Source organism: Hordeum vulgare, chromosome 7H, assembly GCF_904849725.1.
Source record: "Hordeum vulgare subsp. vulgare chromosome 7H, MorexV3_pseudomolecules_assembly, whole genome shotgun sequence".
Taxonomy (NCBI): Eukaryota; Viridiplantae; Streptophyta; class Magnoliopsida; order Poales; family Poaceae; genus Hordeum; species Hordeum vulgare.
In genome coordinates, this window is record NC_058524.1 from 421990683 (window position 1) to 422011540 (window position 20858).

Consider the following 20858-nt stretch of genomic DNA (forward strand, 5'->3'; position numbering starts at 1 on the left):
AGCAAGTACCCCTAAACTTCAAGCTCACGCAGACCAAGGCGCGATACAGAACAACTGCCCAATCACCTGGAAGAGAGCCATGAAGGCACGAGGATGAGCCTGGAGCACTCGCCATATCTTTGTTTCTCTGGTGTTCTTCTCAATGTTTGGAAGGGATGAAGATCGTTGCTCGGGACACACGCAGGTTATATGCTAAGTAACTTATCTGATTTTTCTTGGGAAGGAACTGTCTATTTTTCATTGGCGCGCAGGAATCGAAGAGGTGGTGAACCCTGTGAGGGAAATATTCATTCTTTTGGGCCCGGCGACGTTTCGTTGATCGTTGTAGGATCAAAAGTATGTCTAGAGGGGGTGATTAGACTACTTGACAAGATAATTTTTTTGCCTTTTCCCAATTTTAGTTGAGGGGTAGTTTTGGCAATTAAGCAAAGTCAAGTACACCCTCAAATGCAGTTCTAAGAGTGTAGCAGCAGAATGTAAAATATGCAAGTGTAAAGTAAAGGAGTAAGGTGGGGAGATCAAACGCATGAGGTTGACACGGCAATTTTTGGCATGGTTCCGATAGGTGGCGCTATCGTACGTCCACATTAGTGGAGACTTCAACCCATGAACGATAACGAGTGTGAGAGTCCACGGAGGGCTCCACGCATGAAGGGTCTACAAAGAAGCGGCCTTATCTATTCCACCACGGCTTCCGTCCACGGAGGACTAGCCTTACTCACTGTAGGTCTTCATGAAGTAGGCGATCTCCTTGCCCTTACAAACATCTTGGTTCAACTCCACAACACGAAGTAGGAGGCTCCCAAGCGACACCTAAACAATCTAGGAGGCACCATCCTCCAAAAGGTAATAGATGTGGTAGAACTATGAACTCCTTGCTCTTGTGCTTCTAAAGATAGTCTCCTCAACACAAAATCACTCTCTCATAGAATAGGCATGGGTAAGAGAGATTGATTTGGTGGAAAGAAGTTTGGGGAGGCTATATATCAAGTTTCAAATGACTTGAGTGGAATATCTTGGTCTCAACACATGAGTAGGCGATTCTCTCCCACAAAATGGATCTGGTTATGAAGTGTGTGTTGTGAGTGCTTCTCCCACGAATGAGAGGTGGGTGAAGGGGTATATATAGGCAACACACAAAATCCAACCGTAACACCCAAAGTGGCAAACTCAATGGCACCGAAGTGGGAAACTCGATGGTACCGACAAGCACTAAAGGTATCAACTTTTGAATCTCAATGAGACCAATATATGAAACTAGGTGGTGTCGAAACAATTACTAACAGTCACATGAGCAAACTCGGTGACACCGATACTCAAACTTGGAAATTTCGATTTTGTGTATCGAGGCAACCAAAAGTTGGTCACCAAACTCGATAGCACCGATATGATTTTTGGTTGCACCGATTTGGTGGAAGTGGCTAGGGTTTTTGTGTGAGATCAAACTCGGTGGGTCCGAAATATGAAAGTTGGTGGCACCGAATTTGAGTATGTGGAATTGGACAGAATGGTTATGTGGGAAAAATGATTGAGTATTTTTGGTGGCTAACTTAGATCACTTGAACAACCAGTCCATTTTAATACCTCACCCCTTTTAATAATATTGGCTTTCCTATGGACTCAAATGTGATTTCTCACAAATAGAAAATGAAGAGTCTTCTAGCTTGAAGCTTGAGCCAATCCTAATCCTTTCTTGCATCAAGGGGCATCTCCACATAATCCTTAGCCGAAGCATCTTTTGAACTTTTCTAACATATACTTGAATAAACATATTAGTACAATGATGCATATGTTGTGATCAATTATCAAAACCACCCTAGGGAGCAATTTTTCTTTCAATCTCCCCCTTTTTGGTAATTGATGACAACATATAGATCAAAGCTTCGACAAAAGATATAATCAATGATTAGCATCAACACTTTGCGAAGTATGTGAAAAGCAAGAGCTCCCCCTAAATTTGTGCATTATTTAAAATTTGCGTTTGAATGCAAATGCACAATCAATTAGGATCATGGGTCACTCTTCCATGTCACATACATCTCAGTGGTGCCCAAAAAAGATAAGAATGAATAGTAATGCACATGACACCAAGAAGATAAGTTCACGGTCTAGGGTTAATTAGGGTTTGATCATCACATGGATAGCTAATAAATAATAATGTAGCATCACACAAGATAAAGTGTATGATCAAACACGGGAACTGGATAAAGTCATCCAAAAGATCAAAGTTTCGTAAAACCAAATGAGAGCAAATAAAGTCAAAAGCTCTCTCTCACTCGAAGCCCTATGATCTATACATTTCTCCCTCTTTGGCAACAAGTTACCAACAAGTTCAAAAGTATAGAGCTAATCGTTTCTCATGATGGAGTCGACAGAAGAGCATTCACGAAGTCTTCTGCAGAATGTCCTGGAGCTGGAGGTGCTTGAGCTGGGGTTGGAGCTGGAGGTGCTTGAGCTGGGGTTGGAGCTGAATGTGCAGATGCTTGAGCTGATGAAGTCTGTCTTGTCTCCGGAGCAGAGGTACAACAGCTGATCTAGGCTTGGTGCTGAACTGAGTGGTAGTGTGAGGAGGTGACTCTTCATCATCATTATCATGTGAGCGTGGAATCTTCACTGAGTCAACTTCATGTTGAAGCTGTTTGACTATAGTGTTCAATTCCGTAACCTTCACATCCATGTCATGAAATTTTGTTTCCACGACCCACTCTAGGCTTTTATGAGTTTGCAAAATCTCTGAGATGTTCTTCTCCATGCTTTGGACACAACTAACTAGAAATGCCATTTGCTCAGCTTGAGTTCTGAGCTGTGGAGCTGGTGGTGGCACATTCCTAACAGCTTCAGCTTCAGCTGCCATTCTGGCTGCAGCAGAGCTGGGATCATTGTCATCAATTACCACTTCATTGTCTTCAAACTCTGGTTGAAGAGGTAAATGGGGACGATAAAGGATATATACATGCTTGCCTAGTTTGGCATTGATAAGCATTTGAATGTATGGGGCATATCCATATGATCTCTTTTGATCAGCAGCAGTCCTTCCGTTAGTCTCTACTATCAAGTCTGTCACTTTGAATGTGGTGTGAGTGTCCAAAAGGTGCAGTAAGTTGATGGATTGTCCTGTGATCGTCTTATCATCACCTGATTTAGGCATCAAGGTGTGTCTCAGAATAGTGTTAGTGGTGGGTATTCCTGCTTGCAAAAAGTACAGAGAGCCCATCTTGTGAGTTGCCAAATACTTGTGAGGAATTGGCTTGTACATGTTGGACATGGAGTTGTGACTCTTCTTTGCTTCAGAATACACATCCACATCACTCTATTTTTGCTTAGGGGCACCAATGATAGTGGCCCACTCATCAATTGTTGACTCATATCTGTGTCCATCAGTCATCCAGACAATAGAACCATCTCCATAGAAGTGAACAATTGAATAGAATTGCATGATCAGTTCATCGTTCCATGGGTTCATCTCCTTTCCAACAAAATCTTCAATATCCACACACTTGAAGTTGTCTTGCACATGAGGGAAGTAGTCTTCATTGGCTTTGATATAAGCCCAGTCAACATATCTCATATCGCTAACAACTGGACATTTGTCATATAGAACAGTCTCATAGAAATCTTGTTGTTCCTTGGTGTAAAACCTTGGATCAACAACAGTCCTTCTCCAGATAGCATATGGATCAGCAACTCTCCACTTTCTTAAATCTGCATCTTTTCTCTTCTTCATGTCTTCAGCTACTGGATACGCATCATTATGAAGAGGTAGATGTGGTCGGACCTTTCAGAGAATGGTTGCATTCTCATCTTCTTCTTCCACTGCAGCAAAGGCACTGGAAGCAGGGCCTTTCTCCTTAGTAGCTACAGGTATGTCCTTTGTGGTCTTCCTATGAGCTACAATCTTCTTAGCCTTAGGAGGAGGCTTAGAAGCAGACTTCTTAGGCATAGCATCAGCCATGAGCTTCTTCTTCTTAGGAGGAGGAGGGACATCAGCTGGGATCTCATCCTCTCCAGCAATATCTTCTGGGTCCTCAAACATGGAAGTAGGTCTTCCAACAACACAAATAACCCTTTTCCTAGCTCTCTTTGCACCACCTTCTTAGGAGGAGGATCAATGGAAAGTGTTGTGCTTCTCCTTACATAAGCAGGTGCTCTCAAATCAGCAGGATTAGCAGATTCCTTTCTCACTGTCTTCCTTGGAGCATTTGGAGGAGGTGAAGTTCCCTCCGACACAAAATCCGAGTCTTCTTCATCTGAATTGAGTTTCTTCCTCTTCCCGGTGGCTGCCTTGGGCAAGCCATGGGAGATGTAGGAACCAGGGTCAGAGTGAATCTTCTCAAGACTAGTGCCTGAGTCCATCTCAACACTTGGTTCCCTGAAATCATTCTAGCTATCTTCAAATCCATACATCTCAGACAGACAAGCAGGCAACAAGCAAACCAGCAGACAAGCAGACCCGTGGAGCAGATATAGAAGAGCGGAAAGGTTGAGCATCACAAAACACACAAGGATTTTTCAAAATTTGAACAAAGAAATCTTTAGTTTTAACTTTCTGCAGATCACATTTCGGTAGCACCGAGTTTGAACTTTCGGAGTCACCGAGACACATGAACTTCTTTACAAAAACTTGGTCATCATTTCGGTGGAACCGAAATTGACAACTCGGTTTCACTGAGTTAATTCTTAGGAACCCTAGGTTCAAAATCGGTGGAACCGACTTTTGCAACTTGGTGTTACCGAGATGATGTCTGCGGACAGCTAAACCTAAAAACTTCTCGTTCGCTAATTCTATGGGAACTTCTAGTGGAAGAGGGGTTTGCACGAGGTGGCTCATAGATAAAACTTCCCAGTGTGCATGAATAGGATAGAGGAACGCAGAAGGAGATCCGAACCGTACCCTAATTTGGCGGTGGTCCGGCTATGGCGGTGACGTCGGTGAAGAATCCGCCGACGGCGGAGATTCCCAATGGCGGAGGCGCACAAGGAGGCAAAGGCGACGACCAGGGGTCTTGGGGGCAGCTTAGGGTTTCAAGGCGAAGGTTTTTTGATGATCTAAAATCAAAGAACCCATCCACTGGAATATATACAGTCACTATCGGTGTCACGAAGATGACAAAATCAGTGTTATCGAGTCTGTGATTCCGGTGGTACCGAGATGAAAAACCGAGATCAACTTTGTAATTCGGTGGAACCGATTTTGTGGAGTTGGTTCACCGAGATTCAAAAAGAGGTTTTGGAAGGCAACCTTTGACGATATGAACTTTGAGTGCTCCTTCACACAAAGGGATCGACAAGTGCTTGTTAAAGTTTTGTGATGAAGCATGAATAGAACTTGAGACAATAAATCATAGATAGCTAGAGGAGGGTCCCAGGCATTCTTGTCCATCCAATTTGCAAAAGATAAATCAAGAGCCAAATAACAACATTTGGATGTCCTCGAATGAGAGAGAATATGCAGACCAACATGCTCACACAATAAAATGATAGATAAAATATGGTGAACATGCACAAACATCCTAGCATCTATCAAGCACTTGGGTGATGACAAAGGCATCTATATATGAGTATATTAGCGTAGGAGCCAAGTAAGAATACTTGATCATAGGTCATACTCATTATTAAGCACAAGTGGGGTTACCACTTTTACATAAGCATGAATGTGTTCATATCCTTAGGACATGCTTATACTCAAGATTTAGATAAAAGCCCCCCCCCCTTGATATGACATCCCCCCTAAGAGGGATAAACTAAACTTGGGTTTTGTCATAGAAGACTTCAAGTAGGTGAAGTAGTGGTGGATGCTCAATGTTGATGAAGATCATCTTGAGTTGGGAGCAATCCTTGTTGTTTCTTACTCTTCTCACCTACACGGGTTAGTCCCAAAGCAAGAGGAGCATATGCAAGAATATCTATGGACATGGAGTGAAACACAAATGGGATGATGTCCAAAGATGCATTAACTACCTTGTTCCTTGCTTACCTTTGAGGGAATGTGTGAGTCCCTGAACTAGTGCATATGGTTTAGGTTGATTGCAAATAGTTCTTGCCAAAATGAATGAGAGCGAATTTCATTGGAAGAGTCACCCCTCAAGAACTTTCTAGTTCTTCCTCTTGGGAATCCACATCAACTTGATGGGGATCCTTGGAGTTGTGGTAGCACTAGATAAGGTAGTGCTAGAAGTGTCCTTGGGAATCCACTTGACCTTGACTTGGGGTTCTTCTTCAAGTAAGTCAATGTATTCTTGAAGCCTTCCCTTGCCCTTGTGGTCTTGTGGTGGAAGGTCATCTTGTGAGCTTGTTCCCTTGGGAGGAGTAGAATCATACTTCTCCTCTTGAGGAACAAACTTAGGAATGGGATATGGACCTTCTTCCCAATCATCTCCGTTGACGTTGAAGTAGCCAACACCTTGTTTCTTTCGATGCTCTCCTTGCTTGCGTACAATTTACTCAAATCGCTTACTTCCGGCAAGACTATTGAAGACATCTCTCTCTATAACCCCTTTCAATAAATCGTTTTCTTGCACAAGTGTAACTTGGTTAAGAGAATCATTAGTGGAATCAAGAAAGTTACTAGCAACAACATCATTAGATTTAGATTTAGCATGGTTTTTACTAGATGAAGAAACTTTCTTGCCTTTGTTACTAGTGTTCTTAGTTTTAACTTGTGGAACAAAAGTAGACAAGAGTAATCGTTTGGCTAGATAAGAAGAACTCTTCTTTCGAAGATCTTCATTGATCGCTTTTAGGAACTCATGCTCTTGCTCCAAATTTATCTTCTCGAAGCATAGCTTCTCATGAGTTCTTGCAAGCTCTCTATGATCTTCTAGAGTAGTTTCATGAGCTAACTTAAGAGTGTTTAATTCTTGAGTTGGTCGTTCAATCTCTTTCTTATCATCATCATTCGATTTCTTTTGACTAGAATGAGAATTAGCAAGTTCATTTTCAGTGCAATCACTAGTTTATCAAAGAGCAAGTCATCTTCTCCTAACAAGTCATCCTCATAACTATTGAAATCAAGATACTCAGGGTGTGATACCTTGGGGCCTTTAGCCATGAAGCAGTTTCTGACTCCTTCATTTGGTGAATCAAATAAGTCGTAGGAGTTGGAGGAAACAAGTGCAATGCCGGCAACACCTTCATCTTGACAATAGTCAGAATTGGAGTGGTAGCTTCTCTCGGATTGACTGTCAGATTCGAAGCCACAGACACATTCACGAACATGAGATTGATGTCTTCTTCTTGAGCTGCTCTTGGTGTATTTGTCCTTCTTCTTCCATTCCTTGCCTCTCCGTGAGTGTCTTCGTTCATAATGATCCTCTCTACTCCTTCTCTCTCTGCGAGGTGACTCATCTCTTGAGCTTCGTCTTCGAGGTGACTCTTCTCTTCGTTTGTAGGGAGCCGAGCACTCATTGGAGTAGTGTCCGGGCTTCCCACAGTTGTAGCAGTTTCGGTCATGACTGGACAAACGCTTCTCATCATATCTTGAGCTTGAGTTTTTTTCTTTGCCTCTACTCTTGTAGAACTTGTTGAATTTTCAGACCACGGCTTGTCTCTTCATCAGTGACAAGATTATCTTTTGAAGTAGCGGGAGCATCACATGAAGCTTTGTAAGCACCGCTTGACTTGTTGTGCGGCTCATCTTTGTCCTTGAGTGACATCTCATGAGCAACAATCGTACCAATGAGTTGAGTTGGCTTGAGATCTTTGTAGTTTGGCATCATTTGAATCAACATGCACACGGTGCTATACTTTCCATCAAAAGCTCTAAGTATCTTCTTGATGATGAATTTGTCGGTCATCTCTTTGCTTCCTAAGCCGGCAATCTCATTGGTGATGAGAGCTAGCCTAGAGTACATTTCAGCGACACCTTCACCATCCTTCATCTTGAACTTATCAAGCTGACTTTGAAGCACATCCAACTTAGATTCTCTGACAGAATCAGTACATTCATGCATATCGATCAAAGTATCCCAAATTTCTTTTGCATTCTCAAGGCGGCTGATTTTGTTGAATTATTCAGGGCATAGACAGTTGAAGATGATGTCGTAGGCTTGTGCATTGAGTTGCAACATCTTCAATTCATCAGTTGTCGCATCACGATCCGGTTCACGCCCTCCTCCGAAAAAATCACCTTGCACACCAACACGAATAACAGCCCAAAAAGGAGGATTAAAGCCAAGGATATGCATTTTCATCTTATGCTTCCAACTAGCAAAATTAGTGCCATTGAAGTATGGACCTCTACGGTGATAATTTCCCTCACTAGACGCCATACTCTCCTAGGTTGTGAAACCAATGCAATGGAGACCAAAGCTCTTATACCAATTGTAGGATTGAAAGTATGCCTAGGGGGTGATTAGACTACTTGATAAGATAAACCCACAGAGGGTAACGATTGCGAGATTCCACGGAGGGCTCCTGTAATGCCCCAAGAATGTATCTTTCCCTATTTGGAACCTTCTCTATGTGGGTTCACCTTGTCATTGATATGAGAGCTCAATGCATATGATTTCATGTGATGTCACCTTGTATTGTTCTTCCTTTGCATGCATGCATCACTATCATTCCATGTCTTGTGTTTGTGCCTTTGTGAATCCATGTGTGTATGTGGTGTGATGAATGTGTCATGTGATGATAGTGTATGTGAGTGATGGAGTGGTGCAATTGCTAGTAGGGAACTATGTGGTTTGCATAGGCTTCAAAACCCTCTTCCTCTTTATTTCTCTCAAGGTCAAGTTTCACTTGTCCCATCCTTGTTTTAAAAATGTCCAATATTTAGCATATTTTGTGGTGATTGTGAGGATGTGAAGTTGCTATTTTGAAACAAGTTTTAAAGGTGCAAATATTCACAAAACAGATCAAACATATTTTGTTTTGTAAATATTTAGTTGCTCCTAAAATCCCTTTTATATTTTTCTTAAATAGGTTATAATTTCTTATGACCAGGGGTACCTTTGCTTATATTTTTAGCATTGTCTGATTACCTGTGCATTATTTTCTTTACTGGTCTTGGTTTAAATAAGTAAGCCCGAGAGGTTTATTTTTCTCTCTCTTTTCTGGCGCTACTAGTGGGCTTCCTCCCACTAGCAGGCCCATCGCTCCCCTCTCTTCCCCTAGCGCCAGCCCAATCGGCACGACCTCCTTCTCCTTTCTCTCACGCCCCCCCCCCCCCCCCCCCCCCCGCGCTCGCTTTCCATCAGACAGCAGGAGAGAGCGAGCATGTCGTGAGGGTTCACGGACGTCGAGGCCTCTTATAACCCTTGGTGTGCGTGTCCCTTCCCCTAGGGTTCCGCGCTCCCCCATCTAGCGCCGCCACTCCTCCCTCCATCTCTCCTTCCCCCTCAGGTAAGGGCTCTGTAGATCGGTAGCAGAGAGAGAACAGGAGTGCTCCGATGTCGTCCACCATGCTCCCGTCGTCTCCGGCGCCAGCCACCATGCCCGGGGGCTCGAGGAGGATGCCGCGCTCCATTCCGGCCATCGTTGAGGTCGGGGAGCGACCACAACGACGGGCAGGAGCTCGTCTACGGCGTGCACCCGGCGACCTTCTTCCTCTACTTCAGTTCTGCGTCCAGGACATCTCCAGGCTTCGTCAGATCGCCTTCGTTCCTCTCCAGCCTGCCTCCTCCTCCGATCGGCCTCTCCCTCCTTCCCCTCGGTGAGACCTAGCTCCTCCCTCCTTCCCCGTGGTAGATGCGCAGTAGGGCTCGTCGTCGTGCCTCTGTCCCGAGAGGAGTACGGTGTGCAGTGCTTGTTTGTTCTTATGTGGTGGATTTGCTCGTCCTGATGCTCAGAGTAGATGATCCAACGCGGTAGGCCTGCTAGCATAGATGTTCCCCCTCTCTCGCGCAGTAGTAGCAGTAGTGATGCGCTCCGGTGATAGTCTCTATCGCCGGCGTCTCTGTGCAGGCAGGCCGATCATGTTGTGTGTGTTGTTACCTTGTAGTTTTCCCTTGTTCTGTCAAGTTCCCGTAGCGTAGCATAGTGGTGTATGTGTGTGGTGGTGTTGGATCGAGGGCGTGGGTTTGAGTCCCCGCGATGCCACCCTCTTTTTATTCTTGTTTTGTCACAGTAGCTGCAGGTAGCTACCTTACCTTGCAAGATCTCCCTGTTCTGTCGATGAGATAGTAGTAGCAGGGTGGTGTGCTATTGTGGGTTGTTAGCAGGGGGTCTTGGGATCAAATCCCAGGCTAGCCCCTTATATATTTTTTGCTTTTTCTTTGTTGTTCTTTTATAGCCTGCTAGATTGTTGTTGTGATAGGCTCAACAGCTTATGTGATATTTATTTTAGCTCTTACAGCAGGTTGCCTAGTATTTGGTTAGTGTAGCTCTTGCATGTGTAGGACTTTGGGGGCTAGTGAATGTGTGAGCTAGCATTTATATGGTGCATGTGTGTGTATTTAGCTTGTGGATGGTGCAGGCTTGTGTGCATGAGTGTAGGTATGAGCTACACCATGTATGTGAGTGTGTAGTTTGTGTATTTGCACTAGTATGTGTAGGTGCATTTGTGTATGTGCAAGCTTCATGTGAGTGTGTGTTATGTGAGCTAGATATCATGCATGTGAGTGTGTATTAGCTTGTAGTTGCTCTAGTATAGCGATGTATGTGGTATGTGACTATGTGCTTGAGTGATGAACTCAAGCACTAGCTTGTGCAAGTGGTGTGGGGGGGGGTTCCCCCACATACCTTGTTTGTGTGTATATAGTTTCTCATGTGTAGGTGTTGTTAAGTTTTGTGCTTGATGTAAGAGTGTGTGTGTGTGGTGTGCTAAGGCACATGAGCATGAGGTCTACCCCTCATGTGCACCATTGGTGTTGTGGACATGAGCAAGAGCATGTACAAGTGATGAGCTAGTGGAAGCACATGTGATGATGCACTATTCACTCTATGTGATTCCATGTAGGGTTTTCTTTTCAAGTTTGTGCCCAATTGTTCTATGCAAGTACATATGTATTATATATGTTTTTGGGGTAGAATCATCCCAGGAATCCATTGGTGAAGTCAGTTTGGCCTTTGGAACACTTTCTGGGAATGTCATATTTCAGGTTTCTTCAATGTTTGGAGCTTGGTTCCATGAGATGTGGTCAGCCCAAGAGGTTGATTCCTTGTTGTGGCATTAGAGGGTGACCCCCCTCTATAGCATGTTGGTTTTGTTTCATGCTTAGGGGTTCATATGTGCAAGTGGTGCTTAATCAAACTAGGCATGTGGCTGAAATTCCAGTTTAGTGAAAACCTAAGATTTTCACTAAGTCTGAGAATCTGCTTATATTTTCTTCTCCTGTAGTTGTGCTTGTAGAAGTCCAGGTGTTGGGAATCAGCCTTAGCTATCAACTCGAAAGTTGTAGCTTTTGTGTTTGTCTAGCTCTCTATAAATTTTCATTCCATTTGGAGTCCTGTAGATATTGTTTTGGGTGCTGTCAAAATGCTTCAGAGCATAAACAGCTAGTGAGAATCTGGAATTTTCACTAAGTCCCTGAAAACTGATATTTTTGCCCAAGTTAGCAGCTGTGTAACTTTCTGTTGAAACTCCTTTGAATTATATTTTTGCTTGTGCTTGTAGTACTTTTGAATAGCTTCTGCCACATATCCTATTTGGCATATTTGGGTGGTTGTAGGTGCTTTGCATGTAGCTCTCAAACTGCTATGATGTTGTTTATGGCAGATTGTGTAGTTTTGATGTTTTGATGCTTGTGAGTGCATAGATGATGTTGTGGTGATATTTCTTGCACCACCCCATCCATTCTTGTTTGTTTTATGTCTTGGCAACCTGGGAATACCAGAAGTATGCCATTGGAGTGTGTTGTGATGATTTTGAGATGTAGGATTTCATTTCTTGTTTCGTTGTTTCCCGTTGATCCATAGCTCCTTTCGTAACGTTATTTATATGTTTTTTCATCATTTTCGCGTGACGCATCTATTCATGTCATTCTCATGCATGTGAAGATAGCTTAGAGTGCAGTTATGTCTAGTAGCTTGTATTTCTTTCTCATGCTTGTGCTAGTGACTAGAATGGAGATGCATGTTCATTTTCATCTCATGCATCATGTGCTTGTCGCATCTTGAGGTGCTATTGTTCATTGGATGTTATTTTTATGTTGGGTAGCACCGAGATCGGAGAACGAGTACGTGGAACCGGGAGAGTACGCGCAGGACGAACAAGAGCAGTTCCAAGCTGAGGACATCACAGGCAAGATGATATGACCTTGATTCCATCTCTAGACTTGTTATGCTAGATTCACGTTTCTTCCGTCATATGCTCGCTGCCTACCACTGAAACAATTGCCTCATGATATTGCATTGAAACCCAAACACTTATCCCTTCCTAGCAAATCTTGAATGGCTAAGTAGGCTTTGCTAAGCTTCTAATGTTAACGTTGCTAGTTGCAGGTGTTTTGTCTCATGTGATAACATGGGCTTGATATCATTATGTTAAATCTGATATTTAATTAATGCACCTATATACTTGGTAAATGACGGAAGGCCTAGCCTCTTTCCGGGTGTTTTGTTCCGTTATTGCCGCCATAGTTACCGGCTACCAGTGTTTGATTCCATAACTGATCGCTCCTAACACGTTCGGGGTTGTTATGAGGACCCCCTTGATAAATCGTGTAGTGTTAAGACTTGTCCGGCAGGACCCAACATGGGTGTTAATTTGCTAATCACTTTATAATAATCTGCATAGGGAATAGCTACCCCGAGGAATTAATCAACAACCCGAGCCAGCGCTCCTCATGAGTGTTGGTCCAAACTGGGCACTGTTCGGGGCCAACTCAGGGCAACTTGAGTGATTTCTATCAGGCCATCGTGCGCATAGCTCATCCGTCGTGTCCTGAGACTGAGATACACGACTCTTATCGGGGTCGTCGACATGACGGGAGGTCCTACTAGTCTTGTCTTACCTTAGCGATATATCTTGCGTATAGGAATCCCGGTGAAGCTTTGGTTCTCCCAAGAGTTGAGGTTTTCCTCTAAGGAATCCGACGAGATCACGAGATTCGTGATAGAGGATTACTTTGCGGCCCGTGACCGTTTGTGATGGACTAGTTGGAGCACCCCTGCAGGGTTTAATCTTTCGGAAAGCCGTGCCCGCGGTTATGTGGCAACTTGGAATATTTGTTAACATCCGGTAATAGATAACTTGAATCTAATCTAATAAAATTTCCAACTGTGTGCATAACCGTGATTGTCCCCTTCGAAGACCTCTCTTCGATCGGGAACACGGTGGGGTTATGATTGACGTAACTAGGTGTACAGGATCACTTAGTGATCAGATAATCATCGATAGCTAGTATAGACCACCTTCAATACATGTTCTACGTAAGTTAGCCACCATATATGCTTAGGATGCTGCAACCTAAATACTCCACCTTCCTTACTTAATAACTTGACTAGTTCTGGCACCGAGGTCATAGATTGCTGAGTCCCCGTGGCTCACAGATTCCTTCACAACACCAACAGGTTCAGGTACCCCCGAGACAGGTGATCCCGACGGCACGCAACTTGCGTGGCAGTACGATGAGGAGAACGACCGCCTGTACGTGAACTATCCAGAAGACTGAGGAGTGGTCGTGATCGTGGGCAAGCTTGCAGGGTAGCATAATCATTTCTCATGTTTTGTAGTCTGTAGCGGAACTACCTTGTTTGGATGCGTGATGTAACTCTGATATATTTATGAGATGACAGTTGAATCCCTAATTGTCATTCTACTATTATTATGTATGTGCTATGTTACCATGCTTGTGAAATGCTTAGATGCGCTTCTTTCCAATTCGGGGCCTCGTTCCCTAAATCGAAAAGGACCGCATCTTAGTCGTTACAGCTTCACCCACGAAGGGTCTACAAAAAAGCGGCCTTGTCTATTCCACCACGACTTCCGTCCATGGAGGACTAGCCTTACTCATGGTAGATCTTCACGAAGCAGGCGATCTCCTTGCCCTTACAAACATCTTGGTTCAACTCCACAACACAAAGTAGGAGGCTCCCAAGCGACACCTAACCAATCTAGGAGGCACCACCCTTCAAAAGATAATAGATGTGGTAGAACTATGAACTCCTTGTTCTTGTGCTTCTAAAGATAGTCTCATCAACACAAAATCACTCTCTCATATAATAGGGATGGGTAGGAGAGATTGATTTGGTGCAAAGAAGTTTGGGGATGCTAGAGATCAAGTTTCAAATGATTTGAGTAGAATATCTTAGTCTCAACACATGAGTACGTGATTCTCTCTTAGAAAATGGATCTGGATATGAAGTGTGTGTTCTGACTGCTTCTCCCACGAATGAGAGGTGGGTGAAGGGGTATATATAGGCAACACACAAAATCCAACTGTTACACCCAAAGTGGCAAACTCGGTGACACCAAAGTGGGAAACTCGATGGTACCGACAAGCACTAAAGGTATGAACTTTTGAATCTCGGTGAGACCGATATATGAAACTCAGTGGCACCGAAACAGTGACTAACAGTTAGATGCGCAAACTCAGTGACACCGATACTCAAACTCGGAAATTCCGATTTTGTGTATCGAGGCAACCGAAAGTTGGTCACCCAAACTCGGTAGCACCGATATAATTTTCGGTTGCACCGATTTGGTGGAAGTGGCTAGGGTTTCTGTCTAAGGTCAAACTCGATGGGTCCGAAATATGAAAGTTGGTGACACCGAATTTGAGTATGTGGAATTGGACAGGATGTTTATGTGGGAAAAATGATTGAGTATTTTTGGTGGCTAACTTAGAGCACTTGAGCAACCAGTTCATTTTAATACCTCACCCCTTTTAATAGTATTGGATTTCCTATGGACTCAAATGTGATTTCTCACAAATATAAAATGAAGAGTCTTCTAGCTTGAAGCTTGAGCCAATCCTAATCCTTTCTTGCATCAGGGGGCATCTCCACATAATCCTTAGCCAAATCATCTTTTGAACTTTTCTGTAATATACTTGGATAAACATATTAGTCCAATTATGCATATGTTGTGACGAATTATCAAAACCACCCTAGGGAGCAATTGTGCTTTCAATCGTGAATGAGGAACGATCCAAACTAGGATCAACCGAACATAAGGCAGAACTCGCCCCGCAAGCCGAAGATTGTGAAAGCGTGAAGATGGCGAGCCTAGACCGTGACATTGGAGGTTAGTTCGGGGCTACTAAGGGAGTCCGGGATTAAGGGGGTCTTCAGGCCACTTATATGTTCTTGTGGGCCGGACTCCTAGGACGTTCAATCATCGTTGAAGATACTAAAATCAATATGGACTCTTCAGAAGACTTGGCGTGCAATCCAAGGCAACATGCTGATCTGCATATTCCTTTCCTCGATGTAACCATCATTGTGTAAACCCTAGCGCCACCGGTGTCAATATGAACCAGGGGCTTTAGTTCATCGGAGGATTACACTCATTACGATTAGGGTTTTAGACCACATCAATCCGATCTCAAGATAGATCAACTTTGTACTCAATACAACAAGAGCAAGACGTAGGGTTTTACCTTCGTCAAGAGGGCCCGAACGTGGGTAAACATCCCCTCCTTCATCCATCGTTACCCGTCGATCCAAGATCCATAGTTTGGACCCCCTACTCGAGATCAGTCGGTTTTGACACCGACACATGTGCACTGACAAACCCGATCCCGTGATCTATTTTCAGCAGCATGTTCTTGCTTGTGCGGTACAAAACTTTATTCAACGCTAGCATAGCGTAGTGAATGTTCAAACAATGATGACATTGTAGAGGTCACAGTGGACGTCGATCGACCTGCTCTTCGTGGTGGCGCTCGCGATCTCCTGAGGACCCGAGTCATGCTGGTGAAGACGGTCAACTCCTCCTCCATCAAAGTCGCTCTATTCCTTTTCCTATCAAGCACAGGAACATGATCACCATCCTTGTTAAGAGGACCATCAAGGCTGATGGTATCTGATTCCTGGGTGTTTAGGTACTTGGGCATAGGCGAGCCCATCGGCTAACCGAATCCCATGGCATATTTGCCGGTTCCCAACCCAAAGAGGAAGATTTTTTGTATCTGGTGCTAGTTTTGGATGGGTGTGTTGAGGTACTCTGCGTGCTTGGGGTGAGCCTAAGAATGAAACACAACATAGTGTTTAGTTAGAATGGCATGTTGCATAGGCTTAACTAGGTGGTTAGTTAGAATTGGCATGGTTTGTGAGCGAACCGTGGTGTGGCCTTGGTAGTGCCCTCCCTCTGAAAGGATCGAGCAACTGTCCTCATCCCACGAAGCTCCGCTCAAGTCTCTCAGCTTGGAAACTATGATCCACCGCGATCTCCACTTCCCGAGGTGGTTGTAGACCTGGGTGAAGGTGACCTTCTATCTACAAAACTCGAACACCTGCTTTGCAACAACATTCAAGCGCACCTCCTCGAAGCCCTTGCTAGTCCTCACCCCACTAGCTATGATCTCACACACCTCGTTAAGCACGAACGTCAATAGGAACGATTAACATTTCATGGAGTCCCCCTACCATCCTTCTTATCCTCTACGATTGACTTTTGAGTAGCAACACAAGTTGCATCATTGGCTGAGCCAACACAAATGCCAAAGCCACAAATTGTGGAACCGTACCCGACACCCCAAAAAATTCCAAACCAGTAGGCAACTGGGCGATGGGAGGTTGGGATTCCTCGACGTACAATGTCGAGAATTGGTTCTAGGGCGAGACAAGGGCCCGACTAAACTCTTCTGTGCTCATTTCCTACAAGCGTAAGCATTAGCAAGAGCACAACACACTACACATGGACAATAGTAACTAAGTAAACGTGAACAATATGAACGAACACTACATATGGAAAAATCAAACGAGCACTACCACATACACATCAGCTCAAATCATAACAAGGACTCCAACAAAAGTAGCAAACATACTTGCAGTGTCATACTACACATTAAGCATACTAGTAATCTATCCATCACCACTAGCTACCAGAACATTACACTCACAGAGATTAACGATGTACAATGGTACAACATGGTCATAGATCTAATCGTACCACATGCTCACAAATCTAGCTATACATAGTAGAGAGAAGGGGGTGAATGGACTCACACATGTCATCGAGCAACCGTGAAGGAGGCACTGAACACGTCGGAGAACAGGAGTCGAATTGCTGCCGCCGTCAACCGGTAGCCGGAGCAGCAATATCGCTTACCTCGTCGTCGATGTTGATCCGTGTCGGAAGGAAAGCTCGAGAGGGAAAAAATGATGTGAGGAGTTTTGGCATTATGGTGACGCTTGCTACATAGAACATACGAATCGGTGAACGATGACGCCAGTACCTCCCGCCGCTTTTTTGAAGATGCACGCGAGCTCCCGACATGTCCGTGCCCGCGCCATGTTCCCCTCTCATGCATGAGTCGGATCTGAATGGATGAAAACGATAGATTTGACCGTTCCTAATGGACGTGAGTGAGAGATGCTTTGAGGATTCAATGGGGCCAAGATTCTTACGCAGGCCACGCAACAAAATATGATGTTTATTCCGCGCGGGACTGATTAGGCTTGACACGTCCTAAAGCGCTGGTTTTGAAGGCCCACACTAGCCCAGTCCACGTTGCAACGCGGCGTGATCATGTATCTAAATGGGCATTACCTGAAGGACCAAAATATAAGAAAGCCCTCAAATAAGTGGAACCCCAGAACCCTAACCAGACTCTTTTCTATCCTCTCACCACTCGCGCCTCTCTCGCCCTTCCCGCCGCCGCCGCCGCCGCCGCTCCCCTCGCCGCAGCAGCAGCCGCAGCCATGGGGCGCATGCACAGTCGCGGGTAATCCCCCCTCCCGCCCCCCGCACTGCTAACATAAGCCGGTGAAATTTCTGGTCTAATGGCGGCTCCGCGACTCTGTGACGCAGGAAGGGCATCTCGTCGTCGGCGCTGCCGTACAAGAGGACTCCACCGAGCTGGGTCAAGACCGCCGTCGCCGATGTAAGAAGAAGCCGCGCCTTCTCTTCGCTCCCCTCGGTTCGATGTGATATGGCTGTTGATTCGTGCGTCGGGCTCGTGTGCAGGTGGACGAGTTAATCACCAAGGCCGCGAAGAAGGGCCAGATGCCGTCGCAGATCGGCGTCCTGCTCCGTGACCAGCACGGCATCCCCCTCGTCAAGAGCGTCACCGGGAGCAAGATCCTTCGCATCCTCAAGGCCCATGGTCAGGATAGATTAGATACCCACCTCTTCTTTCTCAGATTGCTCCACGTGTTGATGAGTGTATTGATTGTGTGAGTTTTGGTGCGCAGGGCTGGCACCAGAGATCCCGGAGGACCTCTACTTTCTGATCAAGAAGGCGGTGGCGATAAGGAAGCACCTGGAGAGGAACAGGAAGGACAAGGACTCTAAGTTCAGACTCATCCTTGTGGAGAGCAGGATCCACCGCCTCGCTCGCTACTACAAGCGCACCAAGAAGCTCCCACCCACCTGGAAGTAGTAAGTCACTCACTTCCAGTGCCATTAATCTTTCTTCTGATATATTTTCGATGAATTGTGAGGTTTTATCAGTTTAGTAGGCAATGTACAGCGAACAGTTAGTTGTATGTGTGCCACCTGCTACATACGAGCTGTAGAATGTGTGCTACATATAGCTTGTTGAGTAGGGAGTATGCGTTAGGTACTAAGTAAATGTGACATTGTATTATAAATGTATGCCACTTGACCCTGTATTTAGATGCTAATATGTTGTCTGTTCTGGCCTTCTGGGACATAGATATTATAGAGAAATGGGATCGGAAGCTAGTCAGTTGTGATTGTGCCATTAATCTTTCTTCTCATATAGCTCGGTGAATTATGAAGCCTAATGAAGTTAGTAGGCAATGTACTGTGAACAGTTTGTTGTATGCGCATCACTTTCTACATAGGAGTTGTTAGAATGTGTGCTACATATAGCTTGGTGAGTAGGGGTACGTGTTAGGTACTTCAGATGTGTCTTTTAAATGTGATATTGTGTCGTCAATGCATGCCGCTCGGCCTTTATTTAGATGCTAGTCTGTTGGCTGTTCTGTTCTTTCTGAGAAAAGAATTTAGAGAAATGCGATCCTAAGCTACTTAGTTATGCCTGTGGTTAAGCTTAGTTATGTTTGTGGTGGATATGCTGCTAATTGGTGCTTGTAAGGCATTCCCGTACCGACACTGTAGTGAACACTGCTGTTTCAGTTTGCACCCTTTGACTTGTAAAGATTGATTTTATGAAGTCATGGTAGAGCCAATTTGGATAGTTTTTATGATATAAATGTAAAACACCTATGTATTTTGTGTCTTATTAAATAACTTCAATTTGCCAGCATGATAATGTATACCCTTCTTTTGTACTCCCTCCGTCCGGACGGAGGGAGTAGCTTGGATATGAAATAGGAATTTGATGAAGATCACAATGCTTATTTTAAAGAGAAATTAGAACAACCCAACTGAAATGTTTGCAGTTTTGGAAAAATGCAACTGATTATGAGACTGACATGTCCGTCCCTATCCTGCCAATGGGTGTCTGGGTGACACATACAATGTGTTCTTCAAACTGCATCATTTCTACAATTGCATTTATCTTATTTAAATTAATATCTCAGTTGGTCTGTTCTGTTGGTTGAAGCATGTCATTCTGAAGTAAATATATAATGATGAAATTGCATTTAAATTTTGAATCTACTCCCTCCGTTCGCAAATATAAGATGTTTTCGATATTTCAATATGGACTACATACGGACTGAAATGAGTGAACATACACACCAAAATGTGTCTATATACATCTGGTTTGGAAAAAATCTAGAACATCTTATATTTATGAACCGACGGAGTAATACTGTAGCAAAGATTACCGAGTTGAGAAAATCATTGTTTATCTGATGTACCGAGCAATATCTGCCGTTTATGAGGGTGCATTTTAGTTTTTTAAAATACAAATGATAATGGTACCACAGTTTAACTAAAACATGAAAATTGCATCTATGTAATGTAAACATTATTGTTGTTGAACCGAAGGCAGCTCAATGATAATGGTACGACAGTTTATATTGACTGTCCTTTCATTTGTTGTATTGCCTGGATGAATTTTGTACATAGATCAGACTGCTTTTTGTCGTACACAAAGCATTTCCGTTGGACTTATTTTAGTATTCCTAATGTATGTTGCCAATCGTGTTACCTCCTACAACAAATGTTTTGCTAACACAATTGTTTCGTCTCTGCAGCGAGTCTACCACCGCCAGCACTCTGGTGGCCTAAGGGAGATATGCATCTGGTGTGCTCTTAGCTGATTAAAGCTTGATTGTTCCAGAAACCATTCTTATGTAACGCTTTATGAGAGTTTGGAGCCAAGTCGATGCTGCAAGTTTTCTATGTTTGACTGGAGGATGCTGTAAAACCTTTGTTGTTTCACTGTTCTGTCTGTTAAACGACTGTTATAATGTACCCAGATTTTGTCAGTTACAGTTAGCAGTTACCTTATGTGTTTTCAGATAGCTCATGTTGCTCTTTGGCTAAAGATCATATAGTTTTGCTTGCTTTGCTCTTACTCAGATGTTTAGATGTACTCTGAACTAAGCCTCTAGTTAAGCATTTACGTATGTGTTTTGGAAGAGGAATGTTGACCACATCCACACAAAATAGTATGGAATGTTGACCACAGCCACACAAAATAGTATGGCATCGAACTAGAATTTTGAGTTGATACGGTTGACATGCTAGAGTCCTGTAGTATGAATGGTTTCATAAGTTTTGCGGACTTATCATCCCTTTTTGAATGGTGAGATTAGTTCAGAGTCATATCTGATGCAATGTGTTCGCAGGCTAACTTCCTTCAGTCTAGGTTGGCTGTGATGTTGCCATGCCAATGCGGTTGTACTATGTTACATGAACAAATTATAAATTGGTG

At 43.9% G+C, this 20858-nt stretch overlaps 1 protein-coding gene across 1 annotated transcript; it reads left to right on the forward strand.

Moving 5' to 3' along the window:
• The first annotated feature begins 17643 nt into the window (after positions 1 to 17643).
• Positions 17644 to 20445, forward strand: LOC123407256 (40S ribosomal protein S13-1). Its single transcript, XM_045100350.1, has 5 exons — positions 17644 to 17768; positions 17855 to 17927; positions 18011 to 18149; positions 18238 to 18424; positions 20176 to 20445. The coding sequence occupies exons 1-5, from the start codon at positions 17746 to 17748 to the stop codon at positions 20207 to 20209; spliced, it is 456 nt and encodes a 151-aa protein (XP_044956285.1). The 5' UTR covers positions 17644 to 17745; the 3' UTR covers positions 20210 to 20445.
• The last annotated feature ends 413 nt before the right edge of the window (positions 20446 to 20858 follow it).

Coding starts and splice junctions, on each gene's coding strand:
- LOC123407256 (XM_045100350.1), top strand. CDS start 17,746: ATGGGGCGCATGCACAGTCGCGG. Junction 17,769..17,854: donor GGGCGCATGCACAGTCGCGG/GTAATCCCCCCT, acceptor TCTGTGACGCAG/GAAGGGCATCTCGTCGTCGG. Junction 18,150..18,237: donor TCGCATCCTCAAGGCCCATG/GTCAGGATAGAT, acceptor TTTGGTGCGCAG/GGCTGGCACCAGAGATCCCG.